Raw genomic sequence first — 25,731 nt, forward strand, 5'->3', positions numbered from 1 at the left:
AGACCCATTTATGTTGAATTTCCACGTTGAATCCACATCACACGCTGATCACCTAAGCTGCTTGGTATCATATGGAAGTTAACTGAAGGGGGTACGTCACCGAGTGAACCGGTTTGCGATTTTTTGTGATTCGAACAAGAAATTAACAAATGTAGGTATTCAGTCCCCTCGCGGTGCCTTTCATAGGCCTTACTCCTGTCGAGACCGACTTTTAACATCCAGCTAAACCCTCATTTCGAACATAAGACCTTCCGACCTCGGTTTTCGATGCACAAGATCCTTACGAAGGCGAGTGCACGAGGGAAAATTAGCTTTGGATGATTTAAACAAGCGATTTCATCACCGAAGGCTAGTCTGCCTCAACATATTACAGATCATGCCTTTTATAGGCAAAAGGGAAAGAAAAAGACAGCAATTTTACATTACCGGTGACTTGTTTATAACAGCACCAACCCGACTCATTCCAAACACTTATCACTTGTACGCACGGATGGATGAATCGATTTGAGATTTTTGACGAGGTTAACTCATTTTCTTTTCTCCTCCGAAGCAAAATATTACGAGCGGATCGGACTGTGCAATTGATTTTTTTTCTGAGGGTTCGTGACTTTTAGTACGATATTTCTGCTCGAGGAAGAAGAAGAAGGAGGATATTAAAGGAACAAAAAGAGAGGCGAAATCAGCAACAGCAGCGAAGATGATGAAAGAGATGGTTGTTGCCGTCGTCAATTCGTCATTATTAGAGAGATAGAGAGAGAGAGAGAGAGACAGATCAGAACGAACACGAAGAGGAGGAGAAGAAGGAGAAGAAGAGTTAAAGTAGAACCAAGTTTTCGCACGGCTTTTGAATTCTCGAGAGCGTCGAGGTAATTGAAAGCAGAGGCCCCCTTCAGCTCGGTTTCAATCACCACCGACCAGGGGGTCGATTCTTGGTTCTTGTTTCTTGTTTCTGTTCCAACGAGGAAAATGGACGAGAAAGAGGATGGAAAGCAGCTCTGTCTCTCACTCTCTCGCCTCCAAGTTGTCAGGTAGGAAGAGAAAAAAGAAAATCTAAACCCGAGAATGGAGTCGTCGTCGTCGTCGTCGTCTGGGTTCCAGTCAAATTGAGCCACCTCCTCCTCCATTTGAATAAGACCCTTCTCAGCTCGCTCGCGGTCCTGTCTTCTGGAAGGATTTTCTTGAAAGACAAATCGCCCCCTCGCTCTCTGGAAGGAGGACTTTTCTGACGCCCCCTGTGTTGGACAAAAACAGAGAGAAAGAGAGAGATTCTTTTATTCGATTGATGTTACTAATTTCTCTCGTTGATGCAATGTCTGACTTTCTTGATCAATTTGATGGGGGGGTTGTTGTTGTCGTTGTCGTTGTCGCCACCCCATGACGACTCTTCCTCATATCTTGCAATCCTCGCCCCTCCCCCCCCCCTCTCCTCTTCGAGACTGCATTCCAAGTTTGACTTTCTTGAAATTTCGCTTTGTATTGCCCATCCCCCACCACAGAAAAAACACGCATTTTGAACCACTCTGTGTCTGAATAAGAGAAGAGCTTTAGACCCGTCTCTGGGTTCCTCGTCGATTTTGCTTCTCTCTCTCTCTCTCTCTCTCTCTCTCTCTCTCTCTAGAATGCCTTTTTGCACAAGCAACTTGTAGCGACGAGAGCCAGAACGAGAGCAACGATTGCCTATCAAGAGAAAGGTGTGTTCTTTCCTTTGGAATTCGCCTCTCTTGCTAATTTTGCTTGGTCAATCCTGCTGCTGCTGCTGCTGTTGTAATTTCAAGTGGTTAGCTTGTTTTCTTCATTCTGCTTCTGCTTCGGCCGCTTGCCGCTGCCGCTGCCGCCGCCGTTCTCGTCGTGGTTGTTGTAAAGTAATTTTCTATTTCTTGATCGGACGAATTTGGATGGTGCTCTTGTCATGAATTTGTTGAGGGTTGACCTCTTAATGCTGCTTCTGATCAGGGGATCATGTCCACAGACCACCCTCTTCTGATCCCGTCCCCGACAACCCCTTATACCCCACAAACCCCTTCCATTCCCACCTTCGCCGATCTTGCAAAACCCGGCTCTGGTGATTCGGAACCCATCTCTACCATGGAGTCCAATATCACCATTGACAACCTCTCTAGTATCGAGTCCAATTACAACTCGTCATCCAGGCGGAGCATTTCCTCGCACCAGTCGAAGACGTCCGGTACAAACTCTGTCAAGGAAGTGATTTTGGCGGATTTAGGATCCAAGCGGGTGCGGCATGGGTCACGTGGCACGGATTCGGAGTTTATGAGCATGTCCCAGAAAGAAATTAACGATGACGATGCGAGGTTGGTTTACATAAACGATCCCGACAGGACGAACGAGAAGTACGAGTTCACTGGGAACTCGATTCGCACTGCCAAGTATTCAATTATCACTTTCTTGCCTAGAAATTTGTTTGAACAGTTCCATAGAGTTGCATACATTTATTTCTTAGTGATAGCCATACTCAATCAGCTTCCCCAGCTGGCAGTTTTTGGCCGAGGAGCCTCCATAATGCCATTGGCATTTGTATTGCTAGTTACTGCAATTAAAGATGCATATGAGGATTTGAGGCGGCACCGCTCGGATAAGATAGAGAACAACCGACTGGCGTGGGTTTTTGTAAATGGTCAGTTTCAACAGAAGAAATGGAAGGATATTCGGGTTGGAGAAATCATCAAAATTCAGGCAAATGACACTCTTCCGTGTGATATGGTGCTTATTTCGACCAGTGACCCAACCGGAGTTGCTTATGTGCAGACTATTAATTTGGATGGGGAGTCGAATTTGAAAACCCGATATGCGAAGCAAGAGACCCTGTCTAAAGTGCCTGAGAAAGAGAAGATTAGTGGTTTGATCAAGTGCGAGAAACCCAATAGGAATATTTACGGTTTTCAGGCAAATATGGAATTTGATGGGAAAAGGCTTTCCCTTGGACCTTCCAATATTATTCTTCGTGGATGTGAGCTTAAGAACACTACCTGGGCGCTTGGAGTTGTAGTATATGCTGGACGGGAGACCAAAGCTATGCTCAACAATTCTGGAGCCCCTTCAAAAAGGAGTAGCCTTGAGACTCGTATGAACTTGGAAATCATCATACTTTCCCTTTTCCTAATTGCTTTGTGCACAGTTGTCTCTGTCCTTGCTGCCATTTGGTTGAAGCGCCACAAGGATGAGCTAAACATCATTCCATTTTACCGGAAAATGGACTACTCGCCTCTTAAAGATTATAACTACTATGGCTGGGGAATGGAAATATTTTTGACATTCCTCATGGCGGTTATTGTCTTCCAAATAATGATTCCCATATCGTTATACATCTCTATGGAACTTGTTCGAGTTGGTCAGTCTTACTTCATGATTCGAGATGCCAACATGTATGACGAGGCCACGAATACAAGGTTTCAGTGCAGGGCCTTGAATATAAATGAGGATCTAGGACAGATAAAGTACGTGTTCTCTGACAAAACTGGTACACTGACCGAAAACAAAATGGAGTTTCAATGTGCGAGCATCTGGGGAGTAGATTACAGTGGTGGAAAAGCTAGTTCTCAGAATGACGGGATTGGAAACCCAGTTGAAGGTGAGACTTAATTTATTATGTCGTGTAGTATTTCTAGTTCGGCCTGCTGATTATGCTATTCTTTTATCAACTCGAACCATCATCTTATTTATAAGTTCTTATTCCTATCAGTGGACGGGAAGATTCTTAGGCCGAAGATGCCTGTTAAAGTTTACCCTCAGCTTTTGCAACTAGCAAAGAGTGGAAAAGATTCGCCTGAAGGCAAACATGTTCATGATTTCTTCCTTGCGTTGGCTTCATGCAACACATTAGTTCCCTTTTTTGTTGATACTTCTGATCCTTCTGTCAAGTTGATTGACTACCAAGGTGAGTCTCCAGATGAACAAGCACTGGCTTATGCAGCTGCTGCCTATGGATTCACGCTCATAGAGAGAACTTCTGGTCATATAGTGATTGATATTCAAGGAGAAAGGCAAAGGTAAATTCAACTGTTTGTTTATTTTCTTATGTAACCACCTTTTCATTTTAAATCAATTTAGAGACTCGTTCGGTTTTTTTTCAATTGTTTTTATGGAGGGGTTGTCTTTGTTGCTGGAGCCTGGAATATGGATTTCCACACTTGCATGAGTGCTGCATGTTTTAGCAGTCGATGTATTGTTTTCATGAAACGTGACATGAAATTGAACCGTACTAATTCTTCCTTTTGTCCAATGCACCCTAATGGGCAGTGCAGGTTTAATGTCTTGGGTCTGCATGAGTTTGATAGTGACCGGAAAAGGATGTCTGTCATCTTGGGATTCCCTGACAAGACAGTGAAGGTCTTTGTCAAAGGTGCTGATTCATCCATGTTTAGTGTGGTAGATACATCACTGGAGCAGAATGTGATACATGCGACTGAGCAGCAACTTCATGCTTATTCCTCTTTGGGTTTGAGAACGCTTGTGGTCGGCATGCGAGAACTAAGCTCTTCAGAATTTGAGCAGTGGCATTCTGCCTTCGAGGCAGCAAATGCTGCTTTAATGGGTAGGGCTGCTTTGCTTCGCAAAGTTGCAAGCAATGTGGAAAGGCATCTCTGCATATTGGGCGCCTCTGCAATTGAAGATAAGCTGCAACAAGGGGTGCCAGAAGCCATCGAGTCTCTGAGAACAGCAGCGATGAAGGTTTGGGTATTGACTGGTGACAAGCAAGAAACCGCCATATCTATTGGCTACTCCTCAAAGCTCTTAACTAGCAAGATGACCCAGATAATAATAAACAGCAACTCCAAACAGTCGTGTAAAAGGAGTTTGGAAGATGGCATTTTGATGTCCAGTAAGCTCACAACTCAGTCCAGCTTCACAAATAACACTGGAGGAAGTTCCGGAGCTGCTGTAACTCCGCTGGCCTTGATTATTGATGGTACAAGTCTTGTATATGTTCTTGATAGCGAGCTCGAAGAGCAGGTAATATTTTATAAAAACTGTCCACTTTTTAATTCCTAAATCACTCTCTATATGCTAATAGTGCTTATTGATGTTGTGCTGCAGCTCTTCAAACTAGCCAGTATATGTTCTGTTGTATTGTGCTGTCGTGTGGCTCCTCTGCAGAAGGCTGGTATTGTTGCCCTGGTGAAGAAAAGGACTTCAGACCTGACTCTTGCTGTTGGCGATGGTAATAATGTTTGCTTTTGAAATGAATGACAATGATTAAAAGTGTGACGAGCAAGTTATTCTGGATCATTTTTCATGGATTAATCTTTCCTCTGGATAAATGGCAGGTGCCAACGATGTTTCCATGATCCAAATGGCTGACGTGGGAGTTGGAATTACCGGGCAAGAGGGCAGGCAAGCTGTGATGGCATCAGATTTTGCAATGGGACAATTCAGATTTTTAGTCTCCCTATTACTAGTCCATGGGCATTGGAATTACCAAAGGATGGCTTACATGATATTGTACAACTTTTACAGAAATGCAGTGTTTGTTTTTGTTCTATTTTGGTGAGTATTAATCTGCTGGACTCCTCCATACTGCTGCACTCAACACGTAGGGACAGAAAAGCTCGTGCTTGCACTCTGTGTGTACTTATATTGATGTATTCTAGCATCTGCATGGTCCTCAGTTCAAATAACTGAGTTTCTCATCTGCTTCCTGTAGGTTAAAAAGCTAGTCGCCTGTGCTTTAGAACATGTCGTAAAATTGTTTCACCCAGCAAATATTCATAAACATGGATAAAATTTCATTATGGTCGTAGTTGTAAACTGGCTTGTCACGTGACCAGATGGCATGTAGGTGAACTCTTGAACTTCCCAAATAGAGGCTACTAGAATGTCATTGAGTTTGAGCTATATAAATGGTCCTTTTAATTGCTCTTGTCCATTGCTGGGGTGATGGATACATTTTGTTTTTCCTCCTTTAGATTGAGAAGCTCATTATGTATATTACCAGTTAACTTGGGAAAGGTTTCTAAATCCAGTGTACATTACTTTTAGGTATGTGCTCTTTACTTGCTTCACATTGACAACGGCAATTAATGAATGGAGCAGCATGTTATATTCTATCATCTACACTTCATGTCCTACAATAGTTGTCGGAATTCTTGACAAGGATCTCGGCAGAAGGACTCTTCTCAAGTTTCCTCAACTGTACGGGGCAGGGCAAAGGCAAGAGAGCTACAGTTCAAAATTGTTTTGGTTCATTATGACAGATACGATATGGCAAAGTGTGGCCATCTTCTTCATACCTCTGTTTGCATATTGGAGGAGCACCATCGATGTATCCGGCCTCGGAGATCTTTGGACAATAGCATCGGTTGTGGTGGTCAATTTACACTTGGCCATGGATGTCATTCGGTGGACATGGATTACTCACGCAGCCATTTGGGGGTCTATTCTTGCTACGTGCATTTGTGTTATCATCATCGATGCATTGCCATTTTTATTCGGTTACTGGTACGTCCTCCTGTCTTCGTATTATTCCCACCACGAATATGCATAAGCACCCTCTTGCCCTTGTCAAGAACTCAGTGATACGCATGCTTTTTGGTTTGGTTGTAGCTGATATCTATTGATTAAGTTGCCTTTATTGGTTGGCCAAATAGCATAAAACGCAGTGAGACACATTATCTGCAAATTTTCGCCCTATACTTAGGCCAATCTTCATTGGATGGAAGGGCCTCTTCTCCTTTTTCACCTATGCTTGGTTAACCTGCGGCTCTTGATTATTTGCCTAGGTACCATTGTTTGGTACTTCATGGTGAGCCCATCTCTTGATTGTTTAAATGGAAAGTCATGAATAGACCAATGTAGGCAACTAAGAAATACACAGGATACCCATATGTTTTGGACCTTGATCATGAAGCTTTGGTAGCGTAATTCAGACCTGTTTTATGGTCGATTGTCATCTTAAGTAACTGATCTGCTATTACTCGCTTAGGTGGAAAATGAAATTAAGGTGGTTTCTACATTTTTCTGATGCTATATACTAACTACTAAGCAGACAGCTGGACATCAGGTTTTAAGAATTTTGGAATTGTTTTGACTCTTAATGAATTGAGGGAAACCAAAATGATGCTCCCACTGTTTCATGCCTCTGAAATGATTGATGCTGCACTTTCAATCTCAAATAAAGAGTCGACCTATTTTTCCTAATGTTTTATATCTGTGTATATCGACAGGGCCATCTTCCATATTGGTAAAACAGCAGCGTTCTGGTTATGCTTGCTCATCATTGTCGTGGCAGCGCTAATTCCCCGCTTTGTTGTAAAAGTTATCCATCAGTATTATAGCCCCTGTGATATTCAAGTAGCAAGAGAGGCAGAGAAGGTTGGGAATTTTCGGGAGCTGGAACATATGGAAATAGAAATGAATCCCATCTCGGAACCTCAGCGGAGATGACAAGGTGTTTTTTCCTTTTTTGTATTTTTTTTCTTTTGTAAGATATCACATTCTTTTGGCATCTTTAGGGCATATACTAGATGCCAGTTTCTTGTTGTTTTGCTATCCAAAGGATAGTGTGCATAGTAATTAGATTCGAAATTTTTGGTTTGTGTATCTTGTAAGCTCATTGAAAGTATGTCGTGCACCGTCGTCAGTGCAGAATGATAAATAGTCTTGTACCACTAAACGAAAGATGAGGAGAGTTTAATCATATTGACCATACCGGTTTGTCTATATTTATCGCGGTATCACGAATTGGGTAATTCATAGCTTGCTTAATTTCACTTTATGAAGATTCAAGGAAACTGGTGGCCTTAAGCTACTGTATATCTGCTCTGAAAATGAAAGCCGATAAGGGCAGTGCATGTGCGTTATCTCGATTATGTAAAGTAAATGATTCATTTAGTGAGCTCGAGGTGTGAAGATATAAGGAGTTAATAGTTACAACCGCAGGCACTTACCATAACATTCCAAGACATGCTGCACGTTATTGCTGTGTCTGTGTAAAAGTGAAATGCTTCTTTAAGTCTGGTGCGGAAGAGCAGTTCAATCAACCATCAAAGTCCCACTATGGTACCACCTGACTTCACATTTATGTCAAATGGTGGGTAAAGAAGATAAGTACTAGTTAATGCAATTGTTCTGAAAGTTGCATTGGGACCATTTGGCTTCACTGCACAGCTTTCACTGAGGATCAACTATATTTTCTTCTTCCAGTGATGATAATGAATGTGTGTCAGTGGACTTTCTTCTTCAGGTAGTGCAGATCCCAGGACACGAACCATCTTGGCTGATTCTGCCAATTCAACAGCTTCCTCCAATGATACTCTTGGGAAGAGAGAAGAAAAGAGAAATGGGGTTACTTCTTTTTTTCCCCCTTCTTTTAATTCTGTGCCAACTTGAATTGCACTCTACTTGTCTGTATACCTCCAGCTCTGAGAGAGCATTAATATGGAAAAAAAAGGGCAAAAGTACACTAGAAGTGCCATAACTTGTGTACGACGATCACTTTGGTACCATAATTTTTTTTCGGATCACTTTGGTACCAACTTTTTTGAAAAACGATCATTTTAGTGCCAATGCTGACGTGGCTCGCCGGAAATCCGATGTGGCGCTGACACGGCTCGCCGGAGAGGTCCAGTCAGCATTAAAAACAAAAAACGACGCCGTTTAGCCCGCTGACGTGTACTTTTAAAAAAAAAAATTAAATTATATTAAATAAATAAAAAGCCTGCAGCAGCGGCGAGGGCTCCCTCGCCGCTGCTGCCGCCAACCCACCACCGCTGGGAAGGGCCGGCGATGGTGGGCGCAGTGGTTGGGGCCCGGCGACCCTCGCCTCGCCCAGCGAGGGCCGGATCTGGCGAGGCAAGACCTCGCCGTCGCGACCTAGGCGACGGTGAGGTCTCGCCTCACCCAGCGAAGGCGAGGCCGACCTCGCCGTCGCGACCCAGCGACGGCGAGGTCTCGCCTTGCCCAAGAAAGGCGAGGCCGGACCTCGCCGTCGCCCGGGTCGAGACGGCGAGGTCTCGCCTCGCCGGATCCGGCCCTCGCCGACCACTGTGCCCACCACCGCCGGCCCTTCCCGGCGGTGGTGGATGGCAGCCGGCGAGGGCTCCCTCGCGCTGCTGCACTTTTTTTTATAATTATTTTAATTTTTATTATTTTTCTAAAAATTAAAAAATTCGAAAAAAAGTCACATAATTTTCACGTGTACAAGTCAGACCATTTTTTTTAATATAAATGCCATGTCAGCTTTTTGGCCGGAGTCACTAAAGTGATTTATTTTCCTTCAACTTGGCACCAAAGTGATCCGAAAAAAAGTTATGGCACCAAAGTGATCACCGTACACAAGTTGTGGCACTTCTGGTGTACTTTTGCCGAAAAAAAAGAGAGCATTAATGAGTGACTGACCCGATGTGAGTAAAAAAGCTAATAAGCTACATGAAGTGATGGAAATGAAGCTGAATCCTGTTTTTTTCCCCTTCTCCTGGGAGAGGGGAAGTTTAAAGTGAAGCTTTCATCTAAGAGGTACGGTACCTGTATTGTTAGACTTCACTTTAAAATATGACAATTTCAGAGAATATTGTGCAAGAAATGAAGTCTCATGAGCAGTTTACCCAAATTCCTTTTTATAATGATAATAATGAAATAGAAGAAATTGGTTTTTCATCGTTGATTATTCAATCAACCAAGTTCGATTTATCAAACAAAGCATTAATCGTTTGATTGAGTGCAGTATAAACCAAATGAAATGTGCAAATCCTTCAATATTCAAGAAAATCGAGCATCGATGGTTCAATGAAGATTGAGACAAATAATTGAGCATCATTGTGTCCTAACTAAGATTTGATCAAGACTAGGGTTGCAAATCAGATCCAATTCATGACGGGAAGAGAAAAAGCTTTTCCAGAAAGAAGTAAGCACCTATGTTTTTGCATGCTAATGCTTCAGAAACTTAAAAACAAATAGAATTCAGATTTCACTATCCGGAGCGCTCAGAAGTAGCAGTGCTACAAAAATAAGCGGTTGATATGTCAGATATTGCGCCTAAGATGGAAGGGCAACATATATTGGAAAGACGATAGAAGTAACTCCATTTTGGATATTGATGCATCAAGAGTGGCCTTGTCATATGGAAGTGTAAATTCACTTATATAATAGATCATTCCATATAAAAAGGTAAGAATCAACTCCCAGTAACTGGTGGCACCTGGCCCGAGATACGAAATGGAATTCTATGAGCTCAATCTACATATACTATTCAAGCAAACAGATTTCCACTGAAGAATAAACCAAGGAGCTACCAAAATGAATTTACAAACAAATCTTGAATTTGCTTCAGGAAATCAGTGGCGGATTCTGCCTCAGATGCTCTTCAATCTTCAAGAACGTATCTATTTCTTCGAGCACCAAAAGCAATTCTCTGACAGAAGGAAATAACAAACATGTCAACCAACACCCCAAAGGTATATGTAATGTGAAATATAACCAGGCTCTCAACGAACATAGAGAGGGGAATGGTTACTGAACTGAGAATATCTGGGTGTACGCTTTGATCCCTGTAAGAAAACGGATGTAAGTGGGTTTCTGTGATCCATTGGTCGGAACTGATCTGATATTTGGAACAAGATACTTGGCAACCTGTATTGTCCCAGAGCATCCACCAATAAGTTTAAGAATGGTAAGCGGAAAAGCACAAGGGGAAAGAACAAATGTAGAATAGACAAACAAGGGCAAGAAAAATCTTAAACAGAAAGTAATCAAGTACGAATATATATGCTCTCAAGCTTTTCAGTCATGTTCATCATGACGTGTCCACTTAAATATGAATTGATTATTATACAACTAGCTATCTGCATCACCTTTTACTTAGCATAACCTCCCAAGTACTTATTGTGCATATTCACTAAAGCTACATGCTCTGATAATTAATTCTCTCCAAACTAATATCTCTCTACCAATCAATCCAAAGTACAGTTTTAGTCCAGGTTGATGAATAAGATGCTACCACTTCAGCTGGTTCTGCCAGGACATTGATAAAGAATTTTGCCTGCAATAAGCAAGATATTACTTTCTGGTCCAATAACGAAAGAAAAAAGATATCCCAAAAACTGTATGACATTCTGAAAACCTGGTTTGTGGTGGCACCACACATGAGAAGATCAGTTGTGACCATTCCTGGCTGCAACAGCTCATTAAGTGGTAATAGTTAGTACTTGCTTGAGATCATCCCAGATAAGATATATCCAAGTAGGAGTAAGTTTCATCATTTCTCAAGAGAAATGTGCATGACATGTCTGACTAAGTTTCAACTTCAATAGGCAGAAATCATTGCAGAAAGTTGAACGAGTGGTGTCTATCTGTCTGTATGTACGTTGTATTGTGGTAGACATTATGGAGCCCGTTAATGGACCTCGAAAGTTTCTACTGCACTCAAGGCATCACTTTCCTCCAAATGATGCATTATCCACCTAATAAGTTCCACTATGCTATCGAGCTTCTTCAGATCCAACAAGCATGCATGAGCATGCAGAGAAAGGCAAAGCAATTGATTATACTGAATGCTTCAGATAATTTTTAAAAGTGACCTTACGGGTGAAATTCCTTTCAGCAGATTCCAATCAAAATTAATAGCCGATAAGCATAACCATTGTCGTGTCAGTATACATACGGGATACAAAGAAGCAAGCATCTGGAAGGACAATGGCTTGGACAAAAAAGTGTGCAGGTGTTATACCCTGCAGTTATTTACTCGCCGACCCATAGAGGTGGAAGCTCTAATAGTCCAAAGATATATCTTTCATGGAAATCAACCAAACTTTGTCTCTTGTACAAAGGTTTACATGCATAAATAAGAAACAAAGGAGATAATTTAGAGACCAACGCACCGATAAATTATGGACTAAAACATTTTTCACATCTTGCATCTGCAGCTCTGCCTGCAAAAGGAATCATAGGCTTCTGAACCTGTCAGTCTGATACATAGGTCCTTAGAAAAGAAAGATAAGTAGAATACATATCTGAAAGTCATCTTTGTAATTCATAGTGATTAAACATATGAAAGCAGATCCGGAATAGGACAACTAGATGGAAGGAAGCAGAAGCATCAAATGAAACATATGCCCCCTTCTTTCACAAGATTCTGTCAGGAGTAATGAGAAATATATAAATGCAATTTTGAGCCTCAAAGACATTTATTCAACAGTAAGTAATCAAAAGACATTTCAGGTAGCAGCATTCCACCATCAACCTCATTAAAATTGGCATCAAGACCTGATGACATTTCTTTTGTATGAAGACATATAGATACTGGCCAGCGTTTTACCACCTCACAGAGATGACAAATAATCACTGTTGAAAGTAAATAAAAAGGCAACTTAACGTTATATCTGTTTATAGTGTCAAACAGAGAGGTGCTTGTTACGCAACCAAGTTCAAGCTCATCCTCTATTGACTGATGGCTTATGTCTAATTGTTGTCAGTCATGAATTTGTCATTGATAAGTGGGGCAGGCATTTGCACGTCAATGCATATTAAAGGTCCTTTTACACAATTTTTTAGAGATTTGGATTAGTGTTAAGCAGTAAGACTGCTGTACTCTGCCAGTATTGTAACCACAGGAGAAATACTGCTAGAATTTGGTGACAAGCAAATGAATAATGTCATCGGTCCCATAAGAACGAGAAGTAAATGGAGAATTATTCATATACCTTGTTATAACAAATATCAATTTGAAACAAGAAAATGATACCTGCAATGATTTTGTTAAATGCACCACACTGCGCTTAGTGGCCCCATATGCAGCAAACCTACATCCAAGATATAAACAAGTACCATCACCAAGCAAGATGACTCCAAAGAGCTACCGTCAACAAGAACAAATTCTGGGAGCATAAAGGACAGAAGATGACGAAATCTATCATGCGTCATGGAGCAAAATTCCTATTTCAATTCAGTAAAATAAAGAACAACTCTCTTGTCAGGCAAAAAAAAAAAAAATAGCACTCAAACTTAAGTTTTTGACTTCAAACATAGTGGGGGCAATAACAATCCCTTACAACATCAAATTATTAAAAAAAAAATATCAGAAACTGGTGATCTTGAATGGATAGTCCACATGCAGGTTTTTATGAAACTTAAAAGCAAAATCATCATATTTACCTGGGAGTTGGTCTTCCATCTGCACCAGCTCCATCCATGTTGAAAACATGACCCCCTCTAGGCTGGCTTAGCATCATCTTAATTGCCTAGAAAACAACCTAGAATTAGATGTTATTCAAATGAGAACCGCAAACGAAAAATACAAATGAACTTATAGATATACATGTATATTACCTCACGACAGCAAAGCATCAACCCAAGAGAATTTGTTGTAACTACTTCTCTGCAGAAAGAAGTTACATATGTAGAACTGGATAAGTAAATGACAAAAGCTGAATAAATCAGAAGAGACAATATGGTCAGGAATGATGCCACAAGAAGAAGCAGAGATGGGACAGAAAGCTCACAAAAGATCTTCATCTGAAGATTCTGCTAGTGCTTTATGGCTATATGCATTTGATCCAGCATTGTTGATCTGCATTATTCTCAAAGTCAGTAAGATGGTGACTGAAAAAGGATTTCTGAAAAACAATCAACCACAGGTACAATAAAGCAAGGGATCAAATCATTGTTGGGGACCGGATAAATAACAATTATAGGAGTTAGATGCCTTGCTATTCCAGACGTAAGTATACTGCTAATTAGAAGTCTTCACCAAAATAAAAAGTATTGTCAGTACTATCTTGCACTTCAGCTAGCAAAACAATATTCCTAACGAAAACCAATTCATGGTATTTATTGACCGACCTCTTACTTAGTGAAACTACATTCAGTTGAAGTAGCAGAGGCAATCACCAAACTCGTGTCAGTTTATCGGAAAGATGGGTCCTCAATCACCTACATTGTTTCTTGGACTAATTGAGAATAATAGAATGCAAATGGAAATCCCTTCTCAAGAGTCAGGCCCATCTGTTCCTGAGTCAGGAAAATAGAAAAATCCTCGAGCTGCTTCATGGCATGAGAGGATAGAGGAAACCACTTTTACACATTCTTCCATGTTCCACCTTTCATCCACCAAAGCAAAGACGCATACAAAAGCACTCAAATTAGAAGACAGTTTGCATACCCATATGTCGATGTATTTCAGTTTCTCTTGTGCATACCCTACCAAACTCTTCACATCCTGACCTTCACGGACATCGCATTTTGTACCCTAATTGGAAGAAAAGGCCATTGAGACGATGCCGAAACCCCCGATGCAGACGGGAAAAATTTACAACATCCAGTATGTGAGAATATGCGATAAGGAGGTCATGGAGTAGGTACAAACACATGCTGCTCCCCGAATTCTTGTCTAAGGTCCTGAACAGCACATTCCACTCTCTCCACTGGAAAGAAAGAGAAAAAAAAAAGACTCAACAATCTTTAAAACCTCGACCCAACATGAAATCGACAGAGCGAACGCCTGCCGCACACGCGACATCGCGAACCGTGAGATGGTCACAGCAAGGTGGTGAATTTACGATAGGTAGGTGCAGTAGGAGAAACACTAGACCTGATCTCGAACAGACTACGACGTTGTCTCCCGCTTTGAGGAACTCCTTAGCCAGCGCATAACCTATGCCTGAACTCGAGAAAAGAAAGAACAGGACAATCCAGAACCAACGTCACTCGCTGCCAAACCTTAAAAAACCTCCACTTCAACTTCAACTTCATGCCCCACGAGATAGAAAGCATGCGAAACGAGAGAGAGAGAGGGGCCAGACCTTTGGTGGAACCTGTGATGAGGACATTGTACGGAGGAGTCATGGGCTCTCTGCTCGTCGCCGACGATTCCGCCCCCGCCATCGAACCCACGGAGCTGGCGCCGTCGAGGCGGGGCGGCGTCGAAAGCTCGCGTCTTTGGCGGGAACAGACGGCGGGACGACGGCGAGCGCTGGGGATGCGGCGGCGAGAGCGAGAGAGGGGAGCGGAGGGGAGCTCGCGGCGAGCCGTCGGGGACGGAGGCGGGGGAGCGAGGAGGAGAGCACCGGCGGCCGCCATTTGGAGGACGAGACCAGCACACTCGCGACCGAGCTTAACGAGAATGAATTGAGAATGGCAGACGAACTCAGCTCACCGGACGGGGGAGATTCACGGTCATGGAGGAAGGAGAAGATTGAGATAGAATGGATCAATAATTCGAAAAAATATATATATTTTTTAAAAATAATTATTTGTACTACTTACGTAAATAAATAAATAATAAGTATTTTCGATGTTCACATGAAAGAAAATTAATCGATTTATGAAAAATGTAATTCGTTAACCGAAAACAACAAGGTTATATTAAACGAAAAATGATTTCTCGTTATGACAGGAAGGAAAGCCACTTTTCCTAAAGTACACAAACAGTCCTTAAACTTTACCTGAATATGCAATGTGGTCCCTTAATTATTAATTTGTTCAACGCGATCATATAATATGATTCTTGAACTTTTATTAAATATCCAATCTAGTTCATGAATTATTATATCCCTGGATTTAATCTAGTCTTTGGATTATCTAATTCAATGGCTAAATTGAATATGTACGGAAAGTTCAAAGATCACATTAAAAAATTAAAAGTTTAGAGACCGTATTACATATTAAAGTAAAGTTCAATGACAATTTGTGTTATTTTTTCCTCTCTAAACCGCCAGACAAATGAAAACTAACAGTTCTCCTTAAAAATGATTTCCATGAAAAATATTTTTCTTAATCATGAAATTTTCTCCAACCAAATGAACTCTAAACAAGTTTCACGTTCTAATCATGTTGTAGTCGAGCAAATAGTAGGTGTTTTGAACAAATAGCTTCTAACACAACGGGCGGGGCTCAACCAATATCACGGCCCTTGTGGTTCGCTAAGCTCGCCGAGACCCGCCGTAGCCCGCCGGCCCCAGTATAAAAGCAGAAGCAGAAGTTAAAAGCATGGTAGTATGCTAATGTCCGTACAGTTGACGAATTCTTTGCCACCAAGAACCAACACACGAACAATTATTGAATTTGAAACATGTTATTGAGATTTTATATTTGTTCCTTGGTATGACCTAAGGTGGGTTTTCAGAATCCTTCCAGAGACCTACAGTTAAACAGTCCTACTACATATTACGCTCTCCTGAGGGATCGATGAACAAGCTACACAACAATGTTTAGCTCATCTCGATGGGATCTCTGTTATTCATCCTATATATACAACAAAAGAATGACAAACTGTATTGAAACCGGTGTTTTCAGGAAGTAGTCACCCGAGCTTGGTTACTGCGACCCCCCCGCTGTGAGGAGGCATCCCTTCTACTGAAAGCTACGGGGCTTGGAGCTGTCCATATGCAGTTCATCGTCCTGGGACCATATAACATCCCAAATTCGATGACATAGGATCCGGCCCGAGAATCAATGGTCCGCATGAGATTTCGAATGCGGAAAAGTGGCATTGTCAAGCCCTCAACGAGGATGTCTCTTTGATCTTCTCCGTCTGCCGAGGAGTTTCAGCATGTTATCGGTGACATCAAGTGGGGATTTGTCATCTTCATCACGGGTATCATCTGAAGTGTGAGTTAACCATGCTAATGCTTCAATAGCAGCCTCCCTCTCCGCGAGCTGCTTATTTTTCTTGGGCTTCCCAACAAATTGCATTCCCTTGAACTCTACAAGTGCCCTGAACTCGTTCGTCTTCAGGTGCTTTGTTTTGTACTTCGGAGGAGAGTGCCCCGCTCTCATCAGCAGAGTTTGGAGCAAGCTCTTAGGATTTGATCCGTCTCTTGTGAATTTGCTGCCATCAGTAGGTTCCTTGGGCTTCTTGCTTTCTCGGCCAAACACAAATCTCCCTTCACATTGGTCCCCAGAAACGAGCTCTTGCACAGCAAGCATTAGATATTTCCCTTCCTTGTGAATGTCCAAGCAGGGATCCTGAAGCTGCAGCACCAATAAGGTGACCAAATCAATTTATCTTCTCAAGTGAAGTATGATTTCTAGAATTCCAAAATGTGTCTGCACAAGGGCAATATAATGCTGGCATAGACCATATTACAAAAACCAAGGACCCAGCCATGAATGTGAACCTACCATCACTGAATACAATATCAAGATCAGAAGGAAATGATCACTCATCAGTTACCGAAGATGTATGGGTAGTTGTGTAATGAGATCACGGTGGAAGGCTGTCTTTCTGAAATGCGTGTTCACTTTGCATGCAGAATGAACTTTCATTTAGGTATGTCCATTTCATTACTTCTGGCCTTCTAATGTGCTTGTGAATTATACATTTCCGTCCGGTTTTCACAATTCTCATTCATTCTCCACGACTGTACTAAAAGGAAGAGAAAAAAACAGAAAGATTCATTAATCATTTTTCTTTTTACCTTCTTTTGAAGCAGCTTATCAAGCTCCTCCTTAAGCTTCACATAGCACTCTGCCAAACTCGGACCCATGAAAAAGTCAATATACCCTTCCAGCATTTTCAGATGCCCAACCTAGGAAAAGGCAATTTAGCTATTAAAGGAGCCAAGCAATAATATTTTTAATAACAGAAGAAAGATGACTATCTTTCAGCAGGAATCACCTGTACTCCATGGCTTAGAGCACCACCAAATAGCATCAAAATCGAATCAGATACACCAGTTGAATCACGAAGGAAGACAGTATTCACTTTAATCTTTTCTCCAAACACTAGCCATGGATAAGGAATTGTCTGGTAGTTTGCATTGACAGAGTTCTACAGAAGAAGATTGCTAGTATTCAATGAAAAGATCACATGTACCCTAGGAAACAGCTGATGAAGATGTAAATTACTTCTGATACAGCAACATCTTTGCAAAATATTCAAGAAATGCATGAAAAATAATCTAATACAATCAAGTGATAGGAGAACAGCATTATGAAATTAAAAAACAGTTTCGCCCCACTGAGATGACTTCCAAGATTCAAATATTTATCTATTACTATCAATTCGTCGAAGTACAAGCACATACAATGAAAAAGTGCTTCACATCTATATCAATTTCAAACTAGGGAAAGAGTGGGGTTGGTTCTGTACAATATCCAATACTCCGAAAGTACATAAAACTGTCCCACAGACTTCGAACATGAGACAGATGGCAAACTTCACATACCGCGTAAAGTAGCACCTGGCCATCATCCATTGTTTTGAAAGACATGGACGTCTCCCTGTGCTGCAAATATTAAGAGGAATTATAGTGTTGTAGAGATGCACGAATTTCTAATAAAAAATCAGAGCTAAATTTTCAATTTGTAAGAACTTACAACTACAGACGCAATGCCAGGAAAGAGGCCACAGCATATGATTGCACGGACAAGTGACTGATTGTGGCTTAATTTATTATTAATACTTGAATCAGCTTCTACCAAGCCAGCATCTTTTAATATGAAACTAAACTGCTTCCTAAGAGAATGGATAGCTTGCAGAGTTTGGAGAGAGAGGAAATTCCTCCAGCAGTACTCATAAGCCGAACCTTCTCTCTCTGCATCTTTCCATCCTTCATATGCACGAACAAGAGCCATGTGGTCACTGTAGTCCTTTGCAGAGAACCTTGATTTTGCTGTCCCTGCTAACTAAATATTAACAGAAGTATCAGCTGATGAAGTGCATCGCAATAGGAAGATGATTAAACTATTGGCCAGGTCAATTGTTCGATTACACAGATGCTACACAAGAAGAAGAAACTAATAACTGCTTCATATAGTTGAGCCAAATATTAAGACATCTAATCTAACGTAGAATAGGAAAAATAAAATAAAATGCACTGCAGAGGCTGTGCCACATGTCGAAATGTTCCTTCTTCTTATGGATGCACGGGACGACCGATGTGCCATATCAGATCCATAAATGGTTTCTCCTTTCTAATTGCTCAAATTTATTTCAAGATTAGCCGGTTTGGAGACCCATGGTAGCATGGGCTTGCAAATAATTTTTAATATGGTTGATGAATCATGCTCAAGGACAAGTATGACAAGTATAAAAGGGAAGTTAGTCCATAAAGAGATTAATAATTTAAGATGACCAAATGAGCCAGTTTGAGGAAAAAAGAGAGCGAAATTTACGTACCTCCTTTTTGTCTTGAGGCAAAAGGAAAGGATCTCTCACACTGAGTGCTGATACTATGGTAAGAATAGGATCAAAGCAACGAAATATGGCACCCATAATTAGCATTTTCCCCAGCTTCGGATCAACTGGAAGAACTGACAAAAATTTCCCTGACAGAATGAAAGGCAGTTAACATGATTGAAATTCGATCACAAATAAATTCTGAAAACTGCTGCATATAGTGAGCATGCATATTGTCATTCAAAAGACTGAGAAACTAACCGAGATTTGTAAGATTTTCCTTCTCATCCAATGCCCCAATCATTTTCAAAAAGTCAACAGCATTTTGGACCTGTCATGAAGAACATGAAAAAAGTTATGACGGAAAAAGCCTAGTAAATCCATTAATAAAGCAAGATAAGAATCTAAAAGGAGCCATTACTTACAGTAAGTGGTTCTGGTGGCTGTAGTGCAGCTGATAGGAATTCCCCTATACTGGCAACCTGCAAGCTTTTTATTTGCAGGCAAAGAGAGTTCAGAGGAGTTCTCAAAAGTTCAGGAAGCTGATACTCAGCAAATGCTTCATAAACACAGCTGGGATATAAGTGGTAACATTCGCCTGGCTGTACACGGCCTGCTCTACCCCTTCTCTGTAAGTCGAAACAGCAACCCACAAATTTAATACTGTTAGATAGGTTAGGATCCTAGGGTAAAATAACAATCACCATATACGGAAAATGTACATTTAGATCCATACAATTACCACACTGTCCCACCAAATAATCTCTCTTCAGAAATGATTGCAATGTCTGGGAATGCCTCTCTAGGCAAAAGTGCATACTAACAACAAGGTTAGAAGAGACACACCTGTTTGGCAGATGCTTGTGATATCCAAGAAGGTAGTAGACATGGTGTATTATTCAATGCATCATAAGTGGTCTCTTTCGCTTTTCCACAATCAACAACAAATACTACATCATTGATTGTAATACTTGCTTCGGCCATATTGGTGGCAAGAACTATTTTACGCACGTTGAATGGTGGTCTCTCGAATATTTGTTTCTGTGGAAAAAGAAAAATACAGAGATAAAGCATTAGGAAAGTTCCAAAAAAGGAGAGTTATCTTGCATATTCATTGTAGTCTCTTTGCTAGCGGATGTCAATATGCAACTAATACTAGGTGCAGCGACCTAGCACTTGGCCACCAATTATATCGAGAAGCATCCTGTTTACCATTTTCTGTTTCTGTTTAACTTGTTTGATAGTTCTCGCAAAGCATGTGAATAGAAGTTTATCACTTCCCACCTCTGTTGCACTACTTTGTAAGTCATTCCTAGAAGTGAGGGCACTTACATAAGGTTTAAAAACCAATTTTGAAGGCAGCATCCTGCCTGTGATTTTTCTATAAACACCATCTAAGACGCAATTTTCAACTCAGCAAACATGTCATGGCAATGACACACTGATGACACCAATAAAGTCAACCATTAATAAGGCATTATCATCTTCATCCAGTGACAGCAAATAAACAACATAATAAAAAGCCACAACATGCTTTATTTGTGATAATAGCAACTTTCTTCACATTGAAGTCATCAGCATGATAGCTGATAGTACCAAGCAAAAAAAAAGGGAAAGCTGCATTACTGATTGGACCCGCATGTGCAGTTAAATATTTCCAAGTAACAAGCACATCTACAAATCTTTCCCAAGTCCTTATGATAATATTGCTAGTGTGAAGAAATATACAGAAGCAGTCCTACCTGTTCAGATGTTGCCATTGAACCATGACATGTTAGGAGCAGAACCCTGTTAGGGTCTCCTAGAAGAGGATGCGCTTTGAGTTGATCCCTTAAGCAGCTTATATCCTCCCATCCAGTCATGAAAACTAGCACAGCACCTGGTCTTTCTTTTCGACATATGTGGCATAACACTGCCTCAATAAGATTGAAACCTATGCAGTCGGGTGTCCAACATGATAAAGAATCACGCACTCTAGAGCTATATTTTTCAAAACTTGATTTAGTAAGAACATCCTGCGGATAGAAGTAACATAACGAATTAGAACAGGCATCATATATCTCACAAAAGTAGTTATTACTAGAGATGACAGTAGAAGTGTCAAACCTCGACAAGAGCAGTAATCTGGTTTTTCTTCTTCCGTGGAGTTAGCTGTCTCTGCGTTTTCCACAATTTATCTTGACCATAATCATCTAATTGATTGAATGAGGTCAACTTGTATCCAGTAATTTCCAGTACATCTTCTAAAAAATGAGCTCTCACAGGATATGTGAATCCCTAAAATCCACAGTTTCCACTCAAGTCAAATCATCGGTAGACTGTTTACCACCCGAACAAAAACTCAACCAGAGTAAATTCTATAATGAACTATTTCATTATGTAGGCAGGAAGCTAGAAAAAAAGCTGCTGTTGTGACAATACAAGAGAATCAAGAGCAAGAGAAATACAAGAAAAATAAAAAAGAAAAATAGACTAGAAAAACTCAGAGCAAGCAAATAGAGAGCCAAAGGAGGTGGAAGTGGCTTTCCATGAACACAGGAAGATCAGCTCGCACAAAAGAGGTAATGAAAATCTAAAGAATCTCTCCCATGTGGGATGGAGTAACTCAATGCGAAAGTTGTTGTCACTTTCTCACCACCAAGAAAATAGGGTCTCATTCTTTAAAGGACATCAAAATCAAATAAACTTGTACCATAGAAATATTACTCCCAAACAATCAAAATTAAGGATTGCCAAGTTCGTAGAGGTGACTTTTCCCCAGACACTGTAATGGATTCTACTCACACTAGTATCTGCCCACTTTATAGCACAAGGAAATTCCCAAGAATCTTGACTTCCAAGGTTAGAAAAATGTTTCGTGAAGATCATACATTATGTTACAATTTCCATTGTAAGGAGGGAGATGAAAATTCTCGGAGATTTAGGTATGCCATATATCAACTGCAATTTAAAATTTGAAAAGTTCCACTATTCCAACTTCTTTGGAAAAGGCAGGACGAAAACTTTCAAAAGTTGAGACTAGCTGATCCTAAGAAAATTCGTCCCACCTTTAGGGTAAACTGGAATCAATAATCAGAACTAGTAATCCTCACTGTATCTTCAAAGACTTTCTAAGAACAACATGGCATGTTTCAGTGGATGAATTGTGACAATAGTAATTTATGTCGTATGGCTAACCAAATTTGCTAATGAAATTCACGGTCCTCTTTTCATCCCCATCAGATGCAAGAATATTAACAATGACCAACTTCATTTATTTGCTCTTATCGATAGAAGAATGATCAAACCGATGAATTTCACAATAATTTGGCTAGACAAGACCATTTTCGAAAGTGACACCCACAGAGAAACCACAGAACAGACCCGACAACTGCAGATAAGGTACTTGAAATTAGTGGCATCCATAGACGCAAGTTTTTACCGGTATATGAATAGTTGGGGCACCTCCATAATAGGTGGAGAATAACTCTGCATTCAATGTGGCACTCATCAATATTAATCTCAAATCTCGACGGCGTGGAAGAAGTTCCTTTAGGACAATCAAGAGGAAGTCTGCAAATGACATGTAAGAAGTCAGAACACCAAAGCTTTTACCACTTTTAATGAAGCTAGAGGAACACGAATTCGTTAACAACTGCACCTTCATTCATGCCTCTCTCGTGAATTTCATCTACAAATACATGGGTTATACCATTCAGGTTCCGATCACTAAGCAATCGTCGTAGCAGAATTCCACTGGTACAGAAGAGCAGATGTGTATTCTTTCCCTTCATCCCTTCTAGCCGAACTTTATAGCCAACCTATCAAGAAATCTGTGTTGTCGTATAGCAGAACCAATAGAAAGAATTTAAATAAAAGTAACAAATGACATGAACAAAAATTGTGATGCACTTTAACTAGGGAAAAGACTCACTGTTTCACCAAGAGGCTCTCCTCTCTCAGCAGACACTCTTTCGGCAACTGCCATAGCAGATATTCGTCTAGGCTGAGTGCAAATTATGCTGCAAAATGCTCCCCTACCAGATTCTATTTCCGACTCCAGGATGTATTGAGGAAGCTGAGTGGTCTTGCCACATCCAGTCTCCCCAGATATTACAATGACCTACAATGGCCAAAACAAAGAGGTAATAAGAAAACCCACTTGCATTTCCATGATCGTAAATAAATCAAGCAAGCCAGACTCCTTCCAACAAACTGAGCTTCTCCAGACAAACAAAGAATAATTAATAAGCAAAAAATTTTAGAATTGTGCCCAAAAAGTTCGATGCCAGTGTTAAGATAAAGCTAAACATTATTTGCTTAGATCTGTTAATGAGAAAACGAGGCATGGTTCTAGCTTACAAGAAACTTATGTGCTTAAGCTGTAGCCCAACCTAGAAATCCACAGGGTCATGTATTATCCAAATGGAAGAGAAAAGAAGATGTACAACAGGACCATTACTGGAATGTGCATCGTAAACATCTTTCACTAGAATCTGACTTAATGGTTAGATCTCAAAGGACCAGCACTTCTTGTATAGAGTTTTCCATCCAACAATAGGGCATAGTAGGATATTATTGACCACCTTCATTTCAGTGACTCAGCTCTACTGAACTATGGATGGAGATACTCATTGAAAGCACAAGAAACAAATAGAACATAAGACCAGACCGAGACACACAGTTTGTCTCGATTCAATAAAATCAGACTATGTTTCGTAAGAACCTGATTCCTCGCTATCGCCTGAAGCAGCCTATCCTTCTCCCTGAATGCAGGTAGAGATTTCCGAAAATCCACCATTTTCCTGCCCTCTGGTGACTCCTGTCAGGGAAGAAAAGGAGGTAGATTAGATGGTATCATGCAGAACTTCGGAGTATGACTTTCGTGACATTACAGTTATTAAATGTGGCCAGCTTCCATTTCTGATCACAAAAAGAAGAGTGAGCCCAAACAGGATTTTCTTCACTATCCACATCAAGAAGAAAAAAAAGCTAGTCTAGGATTCAAATGAATCTGCTTAACCGCGATGATCTAATAAGAATCAAGAGTTTCAAAATTTAGTGCCAGCACATAAGTGGAATAAGCTCGACAACATTCCTCTCAGGAATATACAGGAAGTAAAATTAATTATTGCTGTGAACCGAATGTGCTGCAAGGATGGGAGTAAAGACATTGATCAACAGGAAACTACCAACCTTCAAGACCAATGGCCTCACTACAACACAAGTGGTTTAAGTTTAACTAACGGTATAACCTCAAACAAGCAATGTTAAGACAGCAAAATTGGGAAAAATACCAACAGATAAATACCAAACTTTAGTACACTCGAGCACTTGGAGTACCAGGAGAAAAAAGATCATTACAAAGTAAGTTATGATTCACACCTGCCAAGCTCTTTGCATGTTACGCATCCGCAAGCTCCTCCTCTGGAGTACCTTTTCCATGACAGAACCATCAAGAAATAAGTCTGGATTGTCATCTGGATTGATCTCTTCAATGTGATCTGCTGACTTAACAGCACCTGCGTCCTCGCCTTCTTTACCAACTCGTAATTGGATCCTATCAAGGTGTTCCTGAAGTAAGCCCTCTACTCTCCTTTGCAGGCCTAGAGGGATAACCACCTGTAACAAATAAGGCAGTTCAGTTCTACTTGAAGGATGAAACTTAGAGGTCGTGAGTACCGAGGACTTTCACTACTCTTTACGAGCTCCACAAATTTATTACCTCTCTTTGAGGCCGCTTGTCATCAAGATCTCGCCTGTAGTTTGGGAGAGGAACCTTGCTTGCAACCACTACCTTTCCATAAACTTCGCTGTAAGAGCATACAAAGTCGAATGAGAAAGGAAAGTCATAATTGGAAGAAAATTGATCAATGCACAAGTCTAAAGTAGCCACTGCTTCTTAACCTGTAAAGCCCCATCCTTTTCGCGAGATTAGAAATCTGCTCATAGTCTCTTCTATCTCTTTTATCTCGAGACACAATTTCCTGGTCCTTTTCGCTGCGCGAGAGCAAGCTGAGCTTCCACTTCCACTCATCAATGTTCGCAACCGAAGATGATGCCTACAAAGGAGACACAGTTTTCAAGACATGGAACAACCAAATGTTTAACTTTGATTTCAAACGACATTCGACCAAGCCCAAGAGCCAAAGAATGCGCCAAAACAAACACAACTTGTTAAAAAAGAATCACTTTCTCCTCATCAAAACCAAACCCATCTCCAAAAACTGTACATTCGACTAAAATTCAACCGAAACTGAAAGGAGAAGAAACAAAGAGCAAACCTTGTGGCCCTCGAAGTCGACCTCGTACTCATCGTCCGAGAACTGCTCCGCGGCATAGCCGCAAAACCATCGCCTCGTCGCAAGAAATCTCCCTTCGCAAACCGTTGCTTCGGTAAACAGACCGAGCAGGGAACTGCAGACCCTGCTCCGCTTGCTGACGAAAGCGCAGGGCATGGGCTTGGCGGTGCGTCCCAGAAGAGCGCATCTCAGCATGATGCTAGGCATGTTACCGAGGAAGGCGACCGAGGCGTCTCCATCTAAAGGCTGGATGGAAGAGCCGAAGTCGCCAATTCTTCAGGCATTGGCAGCCTCTCTCTCTCTCTCTCTCTCTCAAGACTGAAGCAAAGTGTTGGCGCTCTCTCTCTCTCTCTCTCTCTGGTTTCGGTCATTTCTTGGGCT

General features: G+C 41.1%; 3 protein-coding genes across 8 annotated transcripts; 1 reads left to right on the top strand and 2 right to left on the bottom strand.

The window, feature by feature from the left end:
• Nucleotides 1-1,044: 1,044 nt before the first annotated feature.
• LOC115663359 (phospholipid-transporting ATPase 1) lies at nt 1,045-8,373 on the top strand. 2 transcript variants are annotated; one of them, XM_030585367.2, is made up of 8 exons: nt 1,045-3,589; nt 3,701-4,007; nt 4,263-4,971; nt 5,056-5,179; nt 5,286-5,505; nt 5,998-6,456; nt 7,182-7,405; nt 8,201-8,373. In XM_030585367.2, exons 1-7 carry the CDS (start codon nt 1,960-1,962, stop codon nt 7,399-7,401), a joined length of 3,669 nt encoding a protein of 1,222 aa, XP_030441227.1. In that variant the 5' UTR covers nt 1,045-1,959; the 3' UTR covers nt 7,402-7,405; nt 8,201-8,373. The 2 variants fall into 2 exon arrangements, with proteins under 2 accessions (XP_030441227.1, XP_030441226.1); XM_030585366.2 differs by lacking the exon at nt 8,201-8,373 and having other exon boundaries at nt 7,182-7,654.
• A 1,695-nt stretch (nt 8,374-10,068) lies between these two features.
• On the bottom strand, nt 10,069-15,123 carry LOC115663652 (chlorophyll(ide) b reductase NOL, chloroplastic). 3 transcript variants are annotated; one of them, XM_056308860.1, is made up of 13 exons: nt 14,751-15,123; nt 14,540-14,608; nt 14,317-14,372; nt 14,111-14,197; nt 13,452-13,519; nt 13,279-13,327; nt 13,105-13,190; nt 12,695-12,752; nt 11,832-11,882; nt 11,075-11,125; nt 10,919-10,993; nt 10,474-10,584; nt 10,069-10,366 (listed from the first exon to the last, which is right to left on the bottom strand). In XM_056308860.1, exons 1-13 carry the CDS (start codon nt 15,025-15,027, stop codon nt 10,319-10,321), a joined length of 1,086 nt encoding a protein of 361 aa, XP_056164835.1. In that variant the 5' UTR covers nt 15,028-15,123; the 3' UTR covers nt 10,069-10,318. The 3 variants fall into 3 exon arrangements, with proteins under 3 accessions (XP_056164835.1, XP_056164834.1, XP_030441489.1); XM_056308859.1 differs by having other exon boundaries at nt 14,311-14,372; XM_030585629.2 differs by having other exon boundaries at nt 10,952-10,993; nt 14,311-14,372; nt 14,751-15,122.
• Nucleotides 15,124-16,002: 879 nt separating this feature from the next.
• Nucleotides 16,003-25,679, bottom strand: LOC115663651 (DExH-box ATP-dependent RNA helicase DExH3). Of its 3 annotated transcripts, none has more exons than XM_056307591.1 (19): nt 25,333-25,679; nt 24,956-25,110; nt 24,774-24,861; nt 24,434-24,670; nt 23,775-23,870; nt 22,983-23,171; nt 22,710-22,869; nt 22,491-22,621; nt 21,176-21,346; nt 20,812-21,084; nt 19,916-20,110; nt 19,495-19,698; nt 19,331-19,400; nt 19,070-19,218; nt 18,477-18,569; nt 18,117-18,176; nt 17,567-17,719; nt 17,367-17,477; nt 16,003-16,920 (listed from the first exon to the last, which is right to left on the bottom strand). In XM_056307591.1, the coding sequence occupies exons 1-19, from the start codon at nt 25,555-25,557 to the stop codon at nt 16,450-16,452; spliced, it is 3,231 nt and encodes a 1,076-aa protein (XP_056163566.1). In that variant the 5' UTR covers nt 25,558-25,679; the 3' UTR covers nt 16,003-16,449. The 3 variants fall into 3 exon arrangements, with proteins under 3 accessions (XP_056163566.1, XP_030441487.1, XP_056163565.1); XM_030585627.2 differs by having other exon boundaries at nt 18,268-18,576; XM_056307590.1 differs by having other exon boundaries at nt 18,268-18,576; nt 24,774-24,856; nt 25,333-25,535.
• Between the last annotated feature and the right edge of the window lie 52 nt (nt 25,680-25,731).

The sequence above is a fragment of the Syzygium oleosum genome, unplaced genomic scaffold (assembly GCF_021117445.2).
Source record: "Syzygium oleosum isolate NSW1041296 unplaced genomic scaffold, Sole_v2.1 Sole_v2.02, whole genome shotgun sequence".
Lineage (NCBI taxonomy): Eukaryota > Viridiplantae > Streptophyta > Magnoliopsida > Myrtales > Myrtaceae > Syzygium > Syzygium oleosum.